This window comes from Podarcis filfolensis, assembly GCF_964270895.1.
Source record: "Podarcis filfolensis genome assembly, chromosome: 10".
NCBI classification, from domain to species: domain Eukaryota; kingdom Metazoa; phylum Chordata; class Lepidosauria; order Squamata; family Lacertidae; genus Podarcis; species Podarcis filfolensis.
The window spans coordinates 59419480-59441664 of NC_139612.1; the positions used below are offsets into that span (position 1 = coordinate 59419480).

Below are 22185 nucleotides of genomic sequence, written 5' to 3' on the forward strand. Positions count from 1 at the left end.
CTGCCAGTAGTTAAAGGCAGTGGAGCAGAGCGGCCTCTATTTGCGGGGTTGGGGTGGCGGATGTTGTTTTTTATGGAACCATGGTGCAGAAGGAAATAGTTAACCCCCTCTAGTGCTGGTCCTGTTTATATATTTACAGTGGTACCTCGGGTTACATACGCTTCAGGGTACATATGCTTCAGGTTACAGACTCTGCTAACCCAGAAATAGTGCTTCGGGTTAAGAACTTTGCTTCAGGATGAGAATAGAAATCGTGCTCCGGCAGCGCGGCGGCAGCGGGAGGCCCCATTAGCTAAAGTGGTGCTTCAGGTTAAGAACAGTTTCAGGTTAAGAACGGACCTCCGGAATGAATTAAGTACTTAACCTGAGGTACCACTGTATTTATATTTCACAACATTTATTATACAGTGGAACCTTGGTTCTTGAACGGCTTAGTTGTCGAACAAATCGGCTCCTGAATGCCACAAACTCGGAAGTGAGTGTTCTGGTTTGCGAATGTTTTTCAGAAGCCGAACGTCCGACAGGGCTTCCACGGTTTCTGGTTGAGTGCAGGAAGCACCTGCAGCCAATTGGAAGCCGCGCCTTGGTTTTCGAATGGTTTTGAGATTTGAGCGGACTCCTGGAATGGATTACATTGGACAACCAAGGTACCACTGTATACCATCTGATTGCAACAAAAACCCAAAGCGATTTGCAGGAAGAATTGAATGACGACCGTTATCAGGTTTTTTTTTTATTATTTAAAAAAGGGAGAGTTAATAACGAGCATTTAAAATGTTCCAAAAATAATAATCCAAATCAACAACCGGCTGAAACCAGATTAAAACACATGACGGAGTTTACATGCCCTGTTTACCCTGTCTCCTGTAGCTGCTATTATTAATGGGAAATGACGCATTAAGTGCAGTCCCATTTAATGCCATGCCTGTTATGGTCCTTCATTCCTCTCATTTGCTGTCAGGATCTATTACTTATAATGCATCTTCCCTCCCCCCCCCCCCGCATATTCTCATGATTGTTAATGTGGGAATGCGCTCATTGACCCTGGGGTTGTGATGGCTCACAGTGAATTAATGCTTGCGCAACAGACAGCTTCAAAGTTCTGAGCTCTCACTTAACCTTTCTACATGTAAACCACAATGTGCTCTTCGAGGGCATTTTGAAAATTTCTAGACTTTTTGTGCATATGGTCTTCCAATTCTAAGTCTTAAACGCTTCTCAAACAACAAGGTTGAAACAAAAAAACCCCCTATCTCTCAGCTGCCTCTGGAGCAAGTGAGACCCAGCACTGTGGAATTGACTTGGCTAACTAGTATGTGCTATGTACCAGTGCTTGGAATGAACTAGTTTTGTTCAACAATGTTCACTGAATTAGTTCAAAACTTTATGAACTGCACCTGAAAGTAGTTCCCATAACTGCTAGGTGAACTAAGTTCATTTCAGGATGAAACTTTGATTTCCACTTCAAATTCATACTCTTGTTTGGTTTGTTTCCCCGCCCCCTCCTCCTGTTTATTTATTTTGTTGAGGATCATTTGGATGAACTTGAACTGAACGTGAACCATACTAGTTCATTTTATAAAGGGACAAATGTGAACTAGGTTTGGTTCCTTTCAGGACATGTTTGAACCAGAATGTAAAACCAGTTCCATTTAAAACTGAATTTTCCAAGATTTATACTATATGATTTAATTTTTGTTAAAAAAATATTCCTTGCACAATATTAACACAAAAAATGATATTAATGATCATGAGCATTTCTGTTTGTCATTCATATCGACTGTAGCATTTCCCTGCTCCGCTCAGAGCTTTGCCGCACAGTGAACAACCTTGTCTATTGTGCCAAACCATTATTGAACAACGCATTCTCCTCTCCCGTAGAGACCACACATTGATCTCATTTCTTTTCTAGAACCAGGTGACATTTACAGCCAATGGGGACTCTTCTAATCATCATTCTTCTGTCACCCACACATGTTTGGAGAGCAGTTCCTATGGTGATGCATTTTGCATATCTTCCCCTTTTTGCTTTATGCAATCCACGTTTGGAGCTAATGGTTATAATACTGTAAGTTTGTGTTTTTGTAGCATCCATCTTCATTCCAAATTCATGGGGAAAGCTGGAACCCTTCCTTATTCTCAATTATCAGCAAATTGCTTTCCCAGCTTGCTTTGATGAGCGCTATCTCTTATGGGGCATCACCCACATTGTAATATAATAAGAGCCCAATGAAGCAATGTTTGGGATGACAGCATGCACCAGTGGAGCATGTACAAGCACACAGAATGAAATTGAATCCGGGTAAGACAGAGACTCTGTGGGTGGGTGGATCCAAGGTCTGGGATTTGGGGTATTTACTTTTATTTACCTTGCACTCCCTCTGAAGGAACAGGTATGTAACTTGGGGATGCTCACAGAACAGGGGTCAGCAAACGTTTTCAGCAGGGGGCTGGTCCACTGTCCCTCAGACCTTGTGGGGGGCTGGACTATATATTGTTGTTGTTTAGTCGTTTAGTCGTGTCCGACTCTTCGTGACCCCATGGACCAGAGCACGCCAGGCACTCCTGTCTTCCACTGCCTCCCGCAGTTTGGTCAAACTCCTGCTGGTAGCTTCAAGAACACTGTCCAACCATCTCATCCCCTGTCGTCCCCTTCTCCTTGTACCCTCCATCTTTCCCAACATCAGGGTCTTTTCCAGGGAGTCTTCTCTTCTCATGAGGTGGCCAAAGTACTGGAGCCTCAGCTTCAGGATCTGTCCTTCCAGTGAGCACTCTGGGCTGATTTCCTTCAGAATGGAGAGGTTTGATCTTCTTGCAGTCCATTATATATATAATGATGCAAGATCACCACGAGCCCTGGTGGCTGCTTACCTGTGTCTTGCAAGCGGCAGGGGCTGGCAGCGACGGAGGGACAATGAGCGGCATGCGAAAGGGCTCTGGAGAGGAGCTGCTTAAAATGGCAGCCACTCAAGCGCTGCTGCTGCTGGCACCAGAAAGCCCAGCCCCCTTCCTCCTCTAGGCAGGGTGGGGTGAAGCCCGGAGGGAGGAGGTGCCGGCGCCGCCATGTGAGGGAGAGGGAGGGAGAGGGAAAGAACATGCTTGCTGGTGATCCATGAGGCAATTCCCGAACCATCAGCGGGCCGGATCCAGAAGGCAATTGGGCCTGATCTGGCCCATGGGCCTTAGTTTGGTGACCCAGGGCCTAGAACTACCTTTGTCCTTAGAGGCTCAAGGAACTTCCATGCATAGGAAAGTCTACTACCAACTTCAGCTGGCATACTGGCTACACCCTTCATTGAACAGGGATAAATTTATTGATTATACACACACACACACACCGCCCTATACCCACAGTTCTCAGGGCGATTCACAGAATAAAATCAAATATAAAACCACAAAATACACCATCAAAATAAAAACAACAACCCAATAACCCCCTCCCCACAAAAAAACCACATTTTAAAAGGGCATAGGATTAATAGAAGTACAAGTCTCAAAGGATGGCTGTGTTTTGGTCTGTGCATTGTTTCAGGGCAAATGAGCTAAGTTTGCTTTTAAATGAGAATTGAACTGAATTCGCCTCCCGTGCCTGAGGAGACTGCAGAGGAGCTTCTTAAAACAGTGATGGAATTTGAAGAGCACGTCCCCCTTTTGTACTGCTTCTCGCTCTTCCTCACCCCTCCATTCTTTCCATTCTTTCTTATCAATGTTATTATACCACTACCATTTTGCTTATTAACTTCGGAATCCGCCTGACTCCATAATAACCACAGGAGAGAGATTGTTGTTTAAAACGAAAGCGCACGGTGGATCTTGTCAGGCGACATCCGCTGTGATTATTTCAAATATTAGAAAAATGAAAAGGAAGAGGAAGGCGCATGTCTCGCTATTAAGGAACCTCATATATATGTTAATATTGGCAGAACGCCTGCATCCGCCAATTTACTCAGTCTCATTCAAGCAGCCTCGTCTCCTTGGTGTTTCCTGAGCGGGGGGCGGGGGGTAGAAATGGCATGGTGTAAAACTGTACTCATCTCATATTGATCAAAACATCTGCTGCTTTCAGATTTCAGCCTTGGAACGGTGCTGTGTGCGAACACTTCAGGGCACACCTGCTGCCGCTCTAAGGAGGAATGCAAGGGCTTGAAGGGAAGCTCATTACACCTTCAAAATGGGAAACAAACACAGAGCTTCCTCTTTCCCTGGCTGAGCAGTGCTGTCCTGGGTTGATCCTGGGCCTGCAGACACATTCTAGGACCTGAATGTGGCCCTCAAGGCTCCTCCATCTGGCCCTCGGGTCTCTCTCCACCAAGGCACACCCCCTCTCTGTAGGCCACCCTTCTCACTGTTCAAAGGTTATATTTACTTTCATCGCTCTGCCCACTTTTGCCTTATGAACCACCCCCTATGCTAAAGTTGCCCAGAAGGAATATGGCCCTTGGAGTGGCAGATGTTCTCCATCCCTGTTCTATAGCTTGGCTTTGACTTATTCTTGTTGCGATGATATAGATAAAGGTAAAGAAGAAGAAGAAGAGTTTGGACTTGATATCCCGCCTTTCACTCCCCTTCAGGAGTCTCAAAGCGGCTAACAATCTCCTTTCCCTTCCTCCCCCACAACAAACACTCTGTGAGGTGAGTGGGGCTGAGAGACTTCAAAGAAGTGTGACTGGCCCAAGGTCACCCAGCAGCTGCATGTGGAGGAGCGGAGACACGAACCCGGTTCCCCAGATTACGAGACTACCACTCTTAACCACTACACCACACTGGCTCTCAGGTAAAGGTAAAGGTACCCCTGACCATTAGGTCCAGTTGTGGACGACTCTATAGGCTGAGGGAGCCAATGTTTGTCCACGGTTTTTCCGGGTCATGTGGCCAGCATGACTAAGCCGCTTCTGGCGAACCAGAGCAGCGCACGGAAACGCCGTTTACCTTCCCGCCAGAGCGGTACCTATTTATCTACTTGCACTTTGATTTGCTTTCGAACTGCTAGGTTGGCAGGAGCAGGGACCGAGCAACGGGAGCTCACCCCGTCGCGGGGATTCAAACCGCTGACCTTCAGATTGGCAAGTCCTAGGCTCTGTGGCTTAGACCACAGCGCCACCCGTGTCCCGTGATGATATAGATAAGGCACGCCAACTCTAGGAGGAAGAGGTGTCATCAGCACCCTCAGTGTTCCTTAGCAGGGGGCTCAGCCCCCCAATATTGAGGGGGCGGAGCATCAAAGGCAGGCTCTTCCTGACGGCAAGAGAGGAGGAGCTGCGGCCATTGAAGCTGTGTGATGCTGGGCAAGCCTTTTCCCCAACAGTGCCATATTTCGAAGAGTGAAAGAGAGGACACATTTGCCCACTTATACTTCTAACTATGGATCGCTATGACAACTCTACCCAAGAAAAAGAGGATATGTGCTGGAAAAAGAGGACACATGGCAACCCTAATTGTAACATATGACTTGTTAACTGATTGGGACACTTTCAGAGGTCCCTGTGAAGAGGGAGTGGCTGTTAAACCACTCTGGGAATTGTAGCGCTGTGAACAGAATGGAGTTCTCCTAACAACTCTGAGGAACCTTAATAAACCACAGTTCCTTGTATTGGGGGGGGGAGCTATGACTGTTTAACGTGGTATCATGCTTTAAATATATGGTGTGAATATGAACCTACTTTTCTTTCATCTAGTTCTTCTTTAACTTTAAACCTGACTCAGGCCTGACAGCCCTTAATATAGAGATAGTCTCCTAGTCTAGATTGGACATCAAATGCTACTTTAGCCTGAGAGAACCTCTGCTTTGGGCTGATCTTGGAATAGTGTTTGATCCTAAGAGTAAAACCAAGTATTCCTTACATGAGCAAAGCTGTCTACTGTGTGAACTGTAAGTCGATGTAATTCAGTTTTTGAAAAAATTATCAGCTACAAACAATGTTGAGTTATAACCCTGGGAATCTGCCCAGAAAATCAATTAAGAGAAAAATAAACCACAAAGCCATCAAGCCACGGGATATGCAAATATTATTGCTAAGGCTAGTCACACGGGGTTGAGATTTGTAATTCAAAACCCGGTTGATGGTGTCCAAGTCTGGATTTCAGTAGGGCATTTAATTTATTGACTATTTAGTCTCCCAAGATTAGTTTCCAGTACATCATGAAGTGTTGTCATCTAAGCAATCGTCAAGGCTGTAATGGCAACTGGCTTATCCTAATGCCATATCATGCTTAATTAGTTCTCCGTGTCTAACAGGGGTTACGACAAAGGAATGGCATGCAACTTGCCCTACAAACTTAAGGATTTAGTCGAGCTAGACACATATATCGCAGCTGACACTGTGCATTATGCTTTGGAGCAAAACGAGGTTTCTTGGGCTTGAAAGGTCTGTGATGCTAATGCAAAAGTTTTCTCTCTCTTTGGGAAGAAACATTCAGCCCATTCTGCAGCTTGTCCCAGGCTGACTCTGCTGCACATCTCACATATTGCATTTTAAGGCCTCTAGCAGTGGAACCCCAACGTCTGATGGGTTGCAGCACCCTGCTAGACCCAGCAGAAGAAAAAGCGAGTGCACTCCATGTGTCTTTTCTCTCTGTAACCATCTGAATGCTTTTGGCCCCTGCCCTGAAAACCATCCATTTTGCAAATGTGGGTGGTAGTTCATCTGGTCCTAGGTACATGGAATAAAATATAGCAACAAGAATTAAGAAATCACCCCAGTCCTGATGGTGGCAGACCAGTGTTGTCCCGATGCGTGCATTGATAAAACACTCCAAGAAAGCAACCTCAATGTGATTGTAACCCGTGGCCTTGTGGTGGCTTAAGATAGAGATGGCTGTGTGGTGCTTTACCTACTGATCAAGAGTGCATGCATGCAGTCATTGAAACATTTCACAAAAGGAATCTTGATGCAACGGCACAGAATGTCGAGATTGCTGTTTTGCAGTGTTTAATCAATGCACGTATGGGCATCGGTGGGAACTCCTGACTGGGGTACCCCTCTCATGCCATCATCTCAGTCTGAGCATCTTTGAAATCAAGCACAGATTGAGCTGCCTGCTCCCACCCCTGGGCAATCATCTTAAATCCAGCTTCTACCTATATGGTAACAGAACTAGAAAACTCTGCTTGGAGTCTCCCTTACAGATTGCATGGCTTCCAGAATGCAGCTGTATTGGACAATCCAGGCCCATTAGAGCAAGCATGGGGAACCTCAGCCCTGGGACCCAACTATGACCTTCCTGGTCTATCTGGCTCTTGAAACTTTCTGCAGGCCACACCTTTCATCAGCTTTGCTTTGCATCCCCACCTCTGAATGCTTTTCAAGGAATGTGTCCCTGAATTCTGATCGTACTTTTGCTTGCCTAGACAGAGGACAGAGAGATGTGTGAATGTCTAGAGGTTTCCACACAGTATACAAAGGTAAAGTTTATATTTGTTGCTCTGTCCTCATTTGGTTCTGACCTTACTCAGCTCTGCCATATGGCCTCCAGAAAGTTGCCATGATGGGAATGTGGCCCTCAGTCAGAAAAAGTTTCCTTATCGCGGCATTAGACCAAGGAGTGTTTAGACTGTGATTCCAGTGGGAAGTAGATAAACACTACGAGGATGCGGGTGGTGCTGTGGGTTAAACCACAGAGCCTAGGACTTGCCAATCAGAAGGTCAGTGGTTCGAATCCCTGCAACGGGGTGAGCTCCCGTTGTTCGGTCCCTGCTCCTGCCAACCTAGCAGTTCAAAAGCACACAGTGCAAGTAGATAAATAGGTACCGCTCCAGGGGGAAGGTAAACGGTGTTTCCGTGCGCTGCTGTGGTTCTCCAGAAGCAGCTTAGTCATGCTGGCCACATGACCCGGAAGCAGTATGCCAGCTCCCTCGGCCAGTAAAGCGAGATGAGCTCCGCAATCCCAGAGTCGGTCACTACTGGACCTAATGGTCAGGGGTCCCTTTACTTTACTAGATAAACACTGCTTGTTTGTACTCTTCAGCCCGAGTTGAGGATCATCCCAAGAGCTCATGGGAGGCTGGCAATGACCTTCTGTCTTCTTTCCTGTAGATCTTGTACTTTAGTGGAAATTGTCTGGAACAGCGATGATGCATCTTCCATGCTCTACGAATGGAGTTGTGACTAGGATGTGAAAGGAGGCTGGGGAGAATTCCCCCACAGCCGTTATGCAAGCTCGATCTGTCTTTGTCTCCACCAATGTACTTTGTGTTAATGGGTTCATTTAAATGAGCCAGACTGAAATGTGGGGGAAGAATTGCTACCAGAGGGAGGCTGATTCATGAAGTGATGCTCTCGAAACTATTTCAGGTCCCCACAGGACATAAGACAAGCCTGCTGCATCAGGCCAATGGCCCACCGAGTCCAGCATCCTGTTCTCACAACAGCCAACCAGATATCTTTTGGGAAGCCTGCAAGCAGGACATGGATGCAACAACTCTCTACCCACCTGAGATCCCCAGCATCCATTGGTGCTGCCCCTGCTGGTGTCAGCCTGCAGCCTGTTCATGCTGACCCTCAGCACAAGCTTGATCAAGGAGGGATAAGGGAGAAGCAGGCTGACCTCATGCAGCAGTGATTGGTAGGTACTACTCCCAAACTAAAGGGATGCGGGTGGCGCTGTGGTCTAAACCACAGAGCCTAGGGCTTGCCGATCAGAAGGTCGGCGGTTCGAATCCCTGCAATGGGGTGAGCTCCCGTTGTTCAGTCCCAGCTCCTGCCCACCTAGCAGTTCGAAAGCACATCAAGTGCAAGTAGATAAATAGGTACCACTCCGACAGGAAGGTAAACGGCATTTCCGTGCGCTGCTCTGGTTCGCCAGAAGCGGCTAAGTCATGCTGGCCACATGACCCGGAAGCTGTCTGTGGACAAACACTGGCTCCCTCAGCCAGTAAAGTGAGATGAGCGCCGCAACCCCAGAGTCATCTGCCACTGGACCTAACCGTCAGGGGTACCTTTACTTTTTACTCCCAAACTAAGCCACAGCTCTTGGGATTTATTTCCACTCCGGTACTAGGGTGAACTGAGAGATGGTGGCAGCAGTAAGTGAGAAGTGTCACAGGTTAGTGTTGTCTTAAGACCACTGGCTTCATAGTGTGAATATCCGGGGTGAGGGTTCACTTTATTTAGGTGTGTGGTGGTAGGCCTCAATCCTGCTGCAGGTGGTCACGAGAAAGTCCCAAGTAGATAAGTCATTATACTAAGTTCCAAGTCTTAGTCAGGGCCGGCCCTAGAATTAGGCAGTATGAGATGGTTTCCTCAGGCGCAGATGCTGGGGAATGGCAGGCAGCAGGATGTTGGAGGGCAGGGTGTCTGTGCGCCACACAGCTTGCCCTCAGGTGACAGGAAACTGTCAGCAGCCAGTCTGGTCAAGCTGGGTATATGGAATATTAGGGGGTGCTATTTTGGAATGGAATGAGGGACACAATCTTGTCCTTCACCTCAGTCAGCATAATGTCTTGGGGTGGTCTTAGTCTTGGGCTGCCTGCACACTACAAATTTAAAGCACATAAGTTCCTGCAAATCAGCCCAAGAATTGCATCTTACCCCTCACTCAGCTACAATTCCCAGTCTCCTTAACAAAGGAGTTCCCAAACTGAAGTTCCCAGGATTCTTTGGAGGAAGTTATGTGCTTTAAATGTACGGCGCATACCAGCCATCCTCACAGTTAACTGTTGGGCCTGTAATCTTCCATCTCCGTCATCACGGAACAAGATGACTGAAATGTTACATTTAACTTCTGGCACATAAGGTGGAAACAGCATCCAAAAGCCGAGAGCTTTTAAAATGACACTTTTATTATAGATTAATATTTTCAAGGAAAATAAAGTCAGCTATGCCAAATAGCCAAGAAATATTGTTCAGTTAAAGCCTCTATATTTCACAAAAGCCTCTATATTTCGTTTCCTTTCTGAAAAGATATGCGAATACCTCAAGCCATTAAAAACAAAATAATTGAAGTTGGGGACAAAAACCAGCCAAACTCAATGTCCATCTGGCAAAAATCATTTAGGTCCCTTCTCCTCCAGTACAAAGTATTGCAGAAAATGCATGTTGAAACGATGCCCACCCCGCCTTCAAATCAAGAAAAGAAAAGATTGGAGTTGAGGCTAATCATTGATAGAACAAAATATGAATAATAGGGGTTTCAAAGACATTTCCTTTCTGGCTGCCTTCCACAAGTTTTGTGTAATGCTAAACCGTTGAAAATATGACCGATTGTGTATTGACTTGGAACAGAACCAAATGGTGAGCAGAGCACAAGGTACCATCTGTACCACTTCAAATAAATTTCTGCCTGCAGTTTGCTGGTTTGAAAAAGCCCTCATGCCACTATTAGTTACAAAGTCAGCACATCATGTTGAAGGCAGGCCCAGGAACCTCCCTGAAGTGCTGGCTTGCCACATGTAAGGGGATCTGAGTACAAAGGGCACATTCAGACCTGGAATGTTCCCGCCTGGAAAATGTGAGATGATACACTCCTGTCTCCCCACAGCAACATCTCCATCAGCATGGCCTCCAACAGGTCCAGGCCAAAAGCCAGGACACACATCTTCCGGGCTGTGCTCCCATGTAAGTCACGTGACTTGCGCGAGAGCACAGAGCCCCCAAATGTGGATTTTTGGGAGCCGTGCTCTCATATATTTTGGGGCTGCTGTGTGAGAGCGTGGCTCCCAAAAACGTGATGTCCCGATTTTATCGGGACAGCATCAGTTCTCCGACTGTGGCGCACCATCTAGTGAACAGAGATTATATAATTATACACTGTGGCACTTTAAAATGAAGACCTTGGGCATCCTTACAGCAATCCTGAGAGGGGGATTAGAAATATATATCAGAAGCAGTCTTCTACCAAGTTAGACCATTCGTCTGTCTTAAGACGGGGACTTTCCCAGAGCTAACTGGAGATACTTGGGATTGAATCTGGGGCTTTTTCCATGCTCTACTACACAGCCACAGCCCTTCAAACATAAGGGGGTCTCAAAATACAGCATGCAGACCTCTAGCAGTCTGCTACTTCCATTCAGATTCAGCTGGTCTGCTGAAATGTTGCAGAACAGTTGAGAACATCTGTGCTTGGCCCTGCACTTTTTCTTGTTGAAGATGATGCTTTTTTTCCTCTTCCGACCAAGGCCAAGTAATCAAACAGGGTCACAACAACTGGGCCTGTGGTTTTCTTAATACAGTACTGTACTGGTGCAGTCTACCAAATTCTCCCAAAAACAATTACCAGTTTAAGGGGACCTTCCCAAGGCACCTAGGCCCACGATCAACATAATACAATGCTGGCTCTTGCGATGCTGCCACTGGAGGAAAGATGTTATTAAAATATGAGTTATGCCTGTGCTGTGAAAGTTCTTTAAGTGGTCTGCTGAGGCTGCCAGTCATTTTCAAGCAGTCTGTGAACAAACGTTTGAGAATCGCTGCCTTAGCCGGGCAACCTCCTTAACCTGCTCTGGGTTTTGCCTCCCGGATTCAAGAACCAGACTTTTTTAAACTTCAAGATTTGGCACCCATTTATAAATAAATGTGTGTAAGATCGAGCTGTTGCTGCTGCATATCCTTCCCGTTAGCTAATGCAACCCTGTTTTAAAATCACTTTCACTACAGGCAGAACTCCAGACCCTCCAGGTGTCTATTTTGTAGTGACAGTCCCGGATTTACAGAAGCCATCCCAGTTTCTGATTTCACCCCACTTTTCCTTAGGACATCCCTATCTTCATTCGAGAAACATTGGAGGGTTTGGAGTTATCTGACCCCTAAGCCACCTGAAAGCAGCATTGTATAGGGAAATTTTTCAATGTTTAATGTTTAGTTATGTTGGAAGCCACCCAAGATGGCTGGGGCAACCTAATCAGATGGGTGGAGTATAATAATAATAATAATAATAATAATAATAATAATAATAATAGCCCTATTTTCATTGAAGATATGTTGGAGGGCATGGAACTCTGTGTTTAATGGAATCCACGTTCCCTGACTTGACAACCTCTCACGCATTTTAGCCGAACAATGCCCATTGTAGGCCTCTGTACAACTCAACCACAGATGCTACTACACTCACTGCCTCCATTTAGTGCAGCAAAACATGCATATGTCAATCAGATGGCTAATATGGTAAACGGCATCAGCTTTGGATTTTGAGGGGCTCTGTGAAAGCTGTCCTCAGTCCCCTCCCAACACTGACTGGGACCCCAGTAGTGGTGGTTCCTCAGCCTTTAGTGTGCTCACCACCCCCATCACATGTTTCTGAGCGAACCTAGCTGCATGCTTGCTCATGGACTTACCTGGCAGTGGTCCTCTCATGGGCCAGGAGCAATTCAGCACATGGCAGCTGTTAGATAAGCAGCAGGAGGTTGTTGGGAGTAGCTGCCAGCCTTCCTTTTGCACGTGCAAGCGAGCTTACATTATTTTATATACCACTGATATTAAGAAAAATAGCTCACGGCAGTGAATGGCATAAAATCAACAATAAAATTATGTCAGTGGAAGAAGCTCATTGTTGCCAGGTAAGCACGCTTGATCCACATGACCAGGAAGCTGTACGCCAGCTCCCTCGGGCAATAAAGCGAGATGAGCGCCGCAACCCCAGAGTCGGCCACGACTGGGCCTAATGGTTAGGGGTCCTTTTACCTTTAAGCACACTTGAAACCAGGGTGGGAAGGTGGTGGCAGCACAACCACCAGGGGGCAGCAGGTGAGGGGGCACAGAGGTGAGTCAGCCAGGCAAGGGGTCAGCCTGAAACTAAGGGTTGTCCAGTAGAATAAGGCAGGAAGCATGAGAGCAAAGCTGGGGAATTGGAGCGGTGGTGCGGGCAGAAAGAACTCAATGTAAGGAAAGTAATAGGGGTTATTTCAACCCTGCTACTTTCTGCTGCTGGAAACCCAGTTGAAAGGGGGTCATGTTACATTGGCTCCTTTCAACACGGCTGCCAAAATTGAAAGACTTCTGGAAGCAAAGCTTTAATATACTTCAACACTTTTCGAAAGCGGTACTCTGGGCTCTAGGCAGGAGCGCATTGCAATAAAAGAGTCGGCTGTAACACTTTGACGACTGAATCGCCAGGCTAAAGGGAACAAAACCCATCTTTTCAGATTATTATTATTTTAACAGCACAGTGGGAAATAACTTCCTGAAATCTTGACCGTTTATGATAGCAATAGCCAGACTTGTTGGGGAGCTCAAGTGTGCCGATTCCTATAGAGGCCTCTGTGTTGGTCACACCATAAACTTCTTGGGTACCTAATAAACTTGGGAGGGATACAGGGGTGGGGATCAGAGCTTTCAGATGTTCCTCTACATCACAGACAGGGAGCTTTTTTTAATGTAAAGGACTTTATCCCCCTTTTTCTCTTTCTGACACCCCTTTCTCTCTCCCCGTCCCAAGCAGCTGATCTGAACTGTTTGTTTGGAGATGGCTTTTCCCTGCTCCTTCTCTCATCACTACATCAACTTCTGCTTTTCCCCACTGAAGGTGGGTGCAAAGCCAGGCTGGTAAGAGGGGCAGCTGGAGAGGGTGTGTGTGGCCTGGTGATAAACCCAAGGGCCAGATGAAGGGGCCTGAAGGGCCACATTTGACCTCCAGGCCTGAGATTCCCCATATCTGAGGCAGATTGAGGCAGTTGCATCAAGGCAGCTGATTTGGGGTGCCCCACGAAAGGACAGCACACCTTTATTCATTTAATTGGTTGTTGTTGTGCTTTTATTGCCAGGGACAGGGAGAGGCACTTGGGATATTTTCTGCCTCAGGCACCAAAGCAGCTTGACCACCCTTGGGTACTTTGTGCCTCGACTTGCCGGCAGAAAAATGTCTTGGACCTGTTCTAGAAGGAAATTCAGATGCTTGTATATTCCAGCCCTTGTACAACTCAAGCTCCACCCAACCTGGAATCAGCTCCAGTACTGAGCTCATATTGTAGACAAATACAGCTTTTGATCAGCACAAATGGGGCTTGTCAACCCCAGTAATAAGTAGGAGCTAAGGTGCACCACCATGGGATGCAGGTGGCGCTGTGGGTTAAACCACAGAGCCTAGGACTTGCCGATCAGAAGGTCGGCGTTTCGAATCCCCGCAACAGGGTGAGCTCCCATTGCTTGGTCCCTGCTCCTGCCAACCTAGCAGTTCAAAAGCACATCAAAGTGCAAGTAGCTAAATAGGTACCGCTCCGGTGGGAAGGTAAATGGCGGTTCTGTGCGCTGCTCTGGTTTGCCAGAAGTGGCTTAGTTGTGCTGGCCACATGACCCGGAAGCTGTACGCCGGCTCCCTCGGCCAATAAAGCGAGATGAGCGCCACAACCACAGAGTCGGTCACGACTGGAACTAATGGTCAGGGGTCCCTTTACCTTTACCTTAAGGTGCACCACTATCAGTTGTGACCTGCCAAAGAGGTTTCTTTATAGCCCGTTCCAATTAAAGCAGAAATGGATCCACCAGTTAGGAAGCAGAACAATAAAAAAGCCAAACCTTTGTGAAAGAAATGAGTATTATTTCCTGTCTAACTCTGCAGGGCTTACAAACATAGATACACAGCCAAGCGTATAGTGTGTCATTTTCATACAATCTCTTGGTAACTGATATTTTATTTTTTATTTTATTTTTTGCATTTTCACTTTTCTGTACTACTTTGGGGAGGCTTTAGGAACCGAAAAGCGGCATAAAAATAAACTTTTAACATAATGTAACAAATCCAGTTGAGCCTACCAACTCGTTGAAGAGTTTCCGCTAGCTGAGTTTACAAAGATACCCTACTAAAATGTAGGCATTATAAAGGTTCAGGAAAAGTGACACAAGGAAAGAGGCAGTTTTGTTCTTAAGAAAAATTGACCATGCATTAATATAGTGTCATGAAACGTGTGAAATCCATCTCATACCCTCCATAGGTTGACAGCCAGATACATAGTGTTCTCCTAACCCAGAGACTGCCTTCTGTGTTATGTAGATATGTAGATAGCAACAGGCCACTTTGCCCACAATGAGCAAGTTAGACCACCTTCTCCAACCAGGTGCTGTTTGGGACTGCTGGGAGTTGTGGTCCAAAAACACAGTTGTGGTGGTGGGAAGGCTGATGCAGACATTTGCTAAGTTGCCCACTTGCAATAGGCCAGTAAGTACAGTGGAGGAATTAGGTGACAATTCCTCTGCTTTCTTAGATTATGGATGGGGTTTAGACATCTGGCAGAAAGGGTGGATGTTCTTGATCAATGCTATATGAATCGGCAACATGCAGATTAACGCTGTGTACACACTAACCAGGCCTGGCCCACCCATGAGATGAGGTGAAGTCCTACTGTCTCTGCCCCTGGTGGAGAAGCTCTGGCCTCGGTGCCGATTTCCAGCAAGGTATTGCGAGACCTGATCAAAATCTCATAAGATCTTGCCAGACTTCAGCAAGATCTTGCTGGAAATCAGCATTGATGTTGTCTCCACTTTTCATTCTTGCTCATCCTCAACATGCTCAACCATTCTCGCTCATTCTCAACATGCCTTCAAACTAGACTGATTCTAGAGCCTGCTGTCCATAAGAGTGGGTGTGGTTACTCAGTACAGATTTGAAAACCCTCCTCTCAATTAGGTTAGCCACACCTTTTCCTCCCTGTACATCCACCAAGGTGAATGAAGGAGGAAGTGATGATTCCCTTCTTGTTATACATCCTTCATCAAAGCCATTGAGTAGGTGTGGATGCAACCCCCACTGCTGGGACCACCTACATCTGCTTTCAAGTGGACACACTGTGGGGGCAATGCAGAATCAATTTGCAAGGAGCTTTTGTTTTCTGAATGAAACCAGTTTCTCAAGAAGCACTTTTGAGGGGCCAAAAAATAAATAAAAATGCATTAGATCTAGCCTGTGTGTGTGGACTATGTAGTAATAAACAAATACTGCATTCATACTCCTTTGATTCTAGAATAAAATGTTGTGTGTACGCAGCCTAAGTTGCCAGTGGTAAAAGACCCAATAAAAATATATATCACCCAGTAAAACTGGACTGGAGACTCATTTAGCTATTGGCCAGTGATAAGTCATCAAATAATAGTGAGAGGTGAACACGCTGTGTTGTAGGGGAAGCTGTAACCGATCTGGTACATTCTCTAAGTGACCCTGTGAATTTATTATTTTAAAAAATATTCAATTTGGTAATTGCTCCAACTCCAGAAACCTGCTTTGCTTCTCTTAATTTCAGGAAGAGTAATGTGATGGTTTTGGGGGTTTAGGGAAGAGCAAAGCTTTCACCATCTTGTTGATTGCCTACAATCCGGCCTTCTCACCCCACCTCAGTTGAGATGTTCTATATTAACGAAACAAGCGAAATATTTTAGCTGCTGATTTTGGTGAGCATCTTGTTGATTGCTTGCTTGACGTGAGTGGTGGAGCTCCGTCTCCGGGTCTTGCCCTGGACCATCTTCCGGCGCCGCACTTCCCGGCAAAGCTCATAAAAGGCCTCCATGATGTTGCCTTCCCCTGTACAAGCAGAGCACTCGTAAAATGCACAGGCTAGATCGGTGGCCAGCTTTTCCCCTTCTTCGGTGCTGACCTGCCTTGAGTGGTCCAGGTCTGCTTTGTTTCCAACTAGGATCAAGGTAACATTCTTGGGTTTTTTAACTTCGTCTAGCAAGTTCTTAAGTGGCAGGACTTCTTCAAAGCTCCCCCTGTCGGTGATGTCATAGACCAGCACAAAGCCCTCGCCCCATCGCACATGGCCTTCCTTCTGAATGGCATCCTCCTGTTTCGAAAGAAAGAGGCAGGAAGAATGGGTGTGGTCAAAAGACACAATCAAGGGGATGTCCGTATTTTGGACAGCAGAGGACTCTGTTCTGATTTAGTGCTGCTGTGCTATGGCTTTTGTTTACGATCTATAAAAAGTGTCCATTCTCCAGGGCCAGGTACTAAATGTGCAAGCCCTAGCACAGCAACACTAGCAGAAAGCATTATTACCCTGCATTCCTTCAATGGTTTTATGGTACTTTGGTGCTACGTTCAAATGAACAAGACAGCATGAAAAATAGGAGCAGTAGTAAAACATGGACTTCTAACCTTGTGTGTGTGTGTGTGTGTGTCCCGATTTCTTGTTCATTTAGATCACCCTAAATGCCCTCTTATGCAATGGAGACCTTTAAGCTTTAGTATGATGACATTGAGGGGATGCGGGTGGCGCTGTGATCTAAACCACTGAGCCTCTCTGGAGGTTGGCGGTTTGAATCCCTGCGACAGGGTGAGCTCCTGTTGCTCGGTCCCAGCTCCTGCCAACCTAGCAGTTCGAAAGCACGTCAAAGTGCAAGTAGATAAATAGGTACCGCTCCGGCGGGAAGGTAAATGGCGTTTCCGTGCGCTGCTGTGGTTTTGGTGTTCTGTTGTGCTGAAAGCGGCTTAGTCATGCTGGCCACATGACCCGGAAAAACTGTCTGCGGAGCGGACAAACACCGGCTCCCTCAGCCTGTAAAGCGAGATGAGTGCCGCAACCCCAGAGTCGTTCATGACTGGACTCAACTGTCAGGGGTGCTTTACTTATACCTTATGATGACATTGATCTCAGATGATGCCATGCTAAGGAGAACCAGTGTTATGTTGGGTGTTGCAGGAACGAGATGCTCTTGGGTAGAGAGAAAAAGGGAGAGAAGAATGTGTGTGTGTGTGTGTGGGGGGGATTCTCCACTACAAAAGAAGCCAGGGGTGCAGATGAGAAGAGGGGCTTGGATTGCAAAAGGTTCTGACCTCTTCTGATCAAAACAACAACAACACCACGCCCAGTGAAATATGAACCATGCTGGATGCTGCGGTCATCAGCTGTGGCCCTTCTTCATGTGCCTCCTCCAGAAGAGGTACAGAGGCTGGACAAGAATGGGCCTTTTCTGTGGTGGCTCCCCGTTTGTGGAATGCTCTCCGCATTAAGACTCACCAGGCACCTTCATTACATATCTTTAGGCACCAGACAAAAACATTTCTCTTCTGAGTTGAATAGGATCCAAAAGGCAGCAGTCTGATTGGTCTGAGAATGTCTGATTAACATTCTACGCCCTTTAAATATGTTTGTGGGAGCAGGGTTATTGGCTAGTTCTTGTTTTTATTATGTATTTTGTGTTCTCATTTTGCATTTTTATGTTGTGAACTGCCCTGTGATCATCAGATGAAGGGTAGTATACAAATTTAATAATAATAATAATAATAATAATAATAATAATAATAATAATAATACAATTACAGACAAGGAAAAAAATATGTCAACTCCCTACCTATTTGGCCCATTGTCTCTTGTCCCCTTTTGCCTCTTGAATGCTTTTAACATCTAACATTTGGCTTAGCGATGCTTCACAACCTTCCTCTGAAGTTACTTACAGTTCTCTGGCATTTGGTTTTTATTGTAGGGATCTGTAGAGTTCTGACTCACCTGCCCAGCTGTGTCTAGTATTTCCATAGAAACAACTTCATCGTCAATTGTGGCCTGATGACGGTAAGTGGACTCTTAAAAGAAACATGAGAGAGAGAGGGGGGGGGAATTAAATTAAAACTCAAAAAGCAAACAGTTTTGGGTGCAGCCACTCGCAACACATCTCTATATATCTGATTGGGCCTCAGAACCCCTCCTCTCCCCTCTCTATTCAGACAGATTCGTGCTATGATCCCAACCAGTGTTGGTGTACTGGTTATATTATTGAAGTAGGAATGGTCACCATCTCTCAGCCTAACCTACCTTGTGAGGATAACATGAGGAGGGGAGAACCATAAATGCCCCTTTTTGCTCCTTGGAGGAAAGGTGGACCTGAGATCTAATAATAATAGCTACAAAAGCTGGATCAGGAAGTCATGGATGCTCTGAACAAAGACTCTGGCTCTAAACCTGAGCTGGAGCCTGTCGGTCGAATCCCCTTGAGCCAGAGACCCCCAAACTGGGTTTCAGAAGACGGCAACCCTCCCCTCCCCCTGAGCTAGGTTCACCTGACAAACCAGCCTGCTTTATACCAGGGGTCTCACTGCTCCCAACATCTGTTCACCAACACAGGCAATGCATAAAGTGGGGAGCTGATGGGGTGCTATGCTCCAGGCAACCAGTCTACCCCTTTAAGAGTCTCCACTCTTCAGAAAGATGGTGGAACTTGGGAGGGGTGGCCTGGCTCAAGAAGGATAAAAGGTCTCAGCTGAGTACCAGACCTTTCCACCATTTTGAGAATTCAGATCCTTCACATGATTAGAGGAGGAGAGCAGAGGGTGGCGGTGCTGCGGTGCTGTGTGTGGCGGTCAGCTCAGCGGGATCCCACCTTCGTCACCAGTGAAATATACTCGGAGTCGAGAGTGGATTTCATGCTCTTTATTCAGCTCATAGTGGTGAGGAGGAATGGAAGTTCCCCCAGAATGTCTGCCTTATATGCATAATGGGCCCCACATGATTGGTCACCTGGAGCTGGATTGGGTGGCTCCTGTGGACCAATCAGACTGCTGCATTCTGGATCCTATTGTTCTAGGACCAATCAGACTGCTGCCTTTTGGATCCTATTCAACTCAGTACATAAGAACCAGCATGCTAGCTCTGTCTTTTGTCTCCCTGTCCTCATGGCTCCTTGTGAGCTGGAAGACTGAATGTCTGCCATGTATAAGAGCAACAGACTTAGGGCTAGGGTGACCCATATTTTAAGTCCACACTCAGCCATGAGAAGTTCACCAGGTAACTTCGGTCCAGGTACAATCTCTCCATGTAACCTCCCTCACAGGGATGTTGTGAGGTTAAAAGGAAGGAGCAAGAGGAATGTAACATCACCCAACGCCTGGGAGAAAGGGCAGAATATAGATGTAAAAATTCATAGCCACAAAACATGATGTTAATCCATTTTACATGCTACTGGCATAACCTTGGATCTTTTCCCACCGTCATTAATACGACGGCTGGTTTGTTATTTGGCTCTCCCTCCTGTCATGTTCTGTTCCCTGACCGGATTGAAAGCCAAGATTTTGAGATATGTAAAACTCACGCTTTAAATATTTAGATCCATGCTTGAGATATTAGTTTGGTTCAGCTTTCATTTAAAAACAACAACAATGGGGGCTACGGAATATTGGCAGAGCCAGGCACTTTCATTCCTTCCCACCCCATGTTGCCCAATTCAATTTACTTTTAAATTGCTGGAGACACAAAGTTCTTATAAAGGAGATGTAGCGAGAGAGAGAAAAAGAGAAAGCAGATTGAAAAAAAACTCCCCTGGGCTGATTTGTGCCACAGAGTTAATGAGTACGCTAGAAAACATGGAATCAGAATGTAGAGTCTCTGGTGTTAGGTGGAACTCATATACCCACTACACAAACTCCTAACTCAGGAACAGGAAACCTCAGGCTTGGGGGGCCAAGTGCTTTTCTGACTGGCCCTCAGGGCTCTTCCCAAACCACACCCCTTCTCCCCAGGCCATATTCCTCACCAGCCTTGCTTTGCACCCTCCCTGAGTGTTTTTATCACACTGCAATGTGTCTTTGAATTTTGTTGGTGCCTCTTGCTTGCCTGGGTGGAGGACAGAGAAGGACGTGTGAGATGTGTGTGTAGAAACTAGCCTACTATTCAAAAGTAAAATTTATATACTGTTGTGGACTGGCTGGATGCAGAGGAATGGGGGGGCACCAGCTGGTGAACCCCCAAGTGAAGAAGGCTAAGAGCCCGAGAATTGGTGGTGGGATGGCGATGTGGGGTCAGAGGGAGAAAACTAGGGGGGAAGTGTCAGACGCTGCAGAGGTAAAAGAGCTTAGTGAGCTGGGGGAGTCTGTGGGAAAGAGAAGTCCAGAATCAGAATCAGAAATCCAGAATCAGAAAGAAGGCCAAGAAGCAGAGATGAATCCGGCTGGTGAAGAAGCCATGGTGTCTCCCCCTCCTGCTGCAACAATCTCCCCTCCCCTGGATCTCCTATGACCAGGAGAGGTATGAAGAAGGAAAAGCAAAAGCAGGCGTGTCGGCGTACCCTCAGATTGCTTGGGAATGACCTAGAAGAATAAGAGACTTGGGCAGCTGCAGGAAGGCAGAGACCTTCAGTCTCAGCAATTGCTTCCTAAGACCAAAACCTACTACAGGAGAGTTGCTGTGCTCATTAAGCTGGGGATTCTTGAGCAGACCTTGTTTCTCCTAATAAAGAGTTAACTTCACTTACCCAGTGTGATTTATTGCTGGCTCATTCCTGATACATACATTACTCTGCCCACTGTTGCCTCTGGCCTTACCCACCACTTTCATGTGGCCCCCAAAAGGTTGCCCAGGAGGAAAAGGTACACTATCCTGCCTAACACTTTGGTGGTGGAGTCTCCTATGGGGGCTTGCTAGAGGCGGGCAGAGGTGTAGGAGAGAATGAGTGAGAGGGAGAAGTAGTAGTTCTGCCCACATGGATTTTGGCTCCACCCACCATTGGCTCCGCCCCTTCATTGATTTTTCCTGAGAGTCACTGGCCCTGCCTAGGAAAGAAGTTTCCTACACACCCCTGTAGGAAACCATGTACTGTGGACACCACTCACTGGAAATTTCAGACAAAAAAGAGCAGGAACACTCCCTGCCCTACAATAAAACTCCTTTCTATTTATAATTGCTTGGGGCACAAACCATGGCTCAACATATTGCAGTGCACTGCCTTGCATTATTTAGTCTCGCATGGCATTTGGGGATACAGGATGGATGGGAAAAATCTATCCGGGAGCCCAGATTTTAGTTCTGCTGCACAAATGATGTGGAAGAAGAGCCCAAAACCCAATCCATCCACGTCAGTGGAGAGGAGAGAAGGGAGCTGGCAACAGAAGGTGTATTAAATTTGTATGAAGTCGAGCGACTTGAATATTCCGCTCTCCCTTTTGGCAACTGGAAATAATGTCTTTGCGGGGCAGGTACCTGTCAAGGTAGCCTTGAGAATGATAACGCACAATGATGCTCTTTAGCTGTGAAAATCTGGATAAGAAAACAGCTCCCCAAACAAGGCATGCCACTAATTAAACAGGGGACAGACTACAGAACTCTGATACAGAATCCAGTGCCACCTTCTCCTTGGGAGAATAGCAACACCACCTTTCTTCACTACCCCCCTCAAAGAGTATCAGCAAGTTTTGATGAGCTCATTTTGCACAAGGTTGCTGCTTCTAGGCAGCCGCTATTTTGCAGGTGGGATTCAACTGCCGACTAGCAAATGCAGTTTGTGCAGCTGAAGAAGTGGATTGGGCACTCTTGCAGAAAAATACCCCCCTCCCCAAAAAACC

The 22185-nt window shown here is 46.5% G+C and overlaps 1 protein-coding gene and 1 long non-coding RNA gene across 4 annotated transcripts in view; one reads left to right on the plus strand and one right to left on the minus strand.

Annotated features, from left to right (window-relative positions):
• Nucleotides 1-9273: 9273 nt before the first annotated feature.
• LOC310743146 lies at nt 9274-14670 on the plus strand. The gene is made up of 2 exons (XR_014538817.1): nt 9274-13964; nt 14336-14670. It is a non-coding gene; the product is annotated as an uncharacterized lncRNA (long non-coding RNA).
• RERG (RAS like estrogen regulated growth inhibitor) overlaps nt 14446-22185 on the minus strand; it is a 93572-nt gene continuing 85832 nt past the window's right edge. For all 3 annotated transcript variants that reach the window (XM_083573190.1, XM_083573191.1, XM_083573192.1), the window contains exons 4-5: nt 18365-18438; nt 14446-16702 (exon numbers count right to left, since the gene is read on the minus strand). In XM_083573190.1, coding sequence (XP_083429316.1) covers nt 16295-16702; nt 18365-18438 — 482 coding nt within the window. In that variant the 3' untranslated portion in view covers nt 14446-16294. The remainder of the gene's footprint in view (nt 16703-18364; nt 18439-22185) is intronic.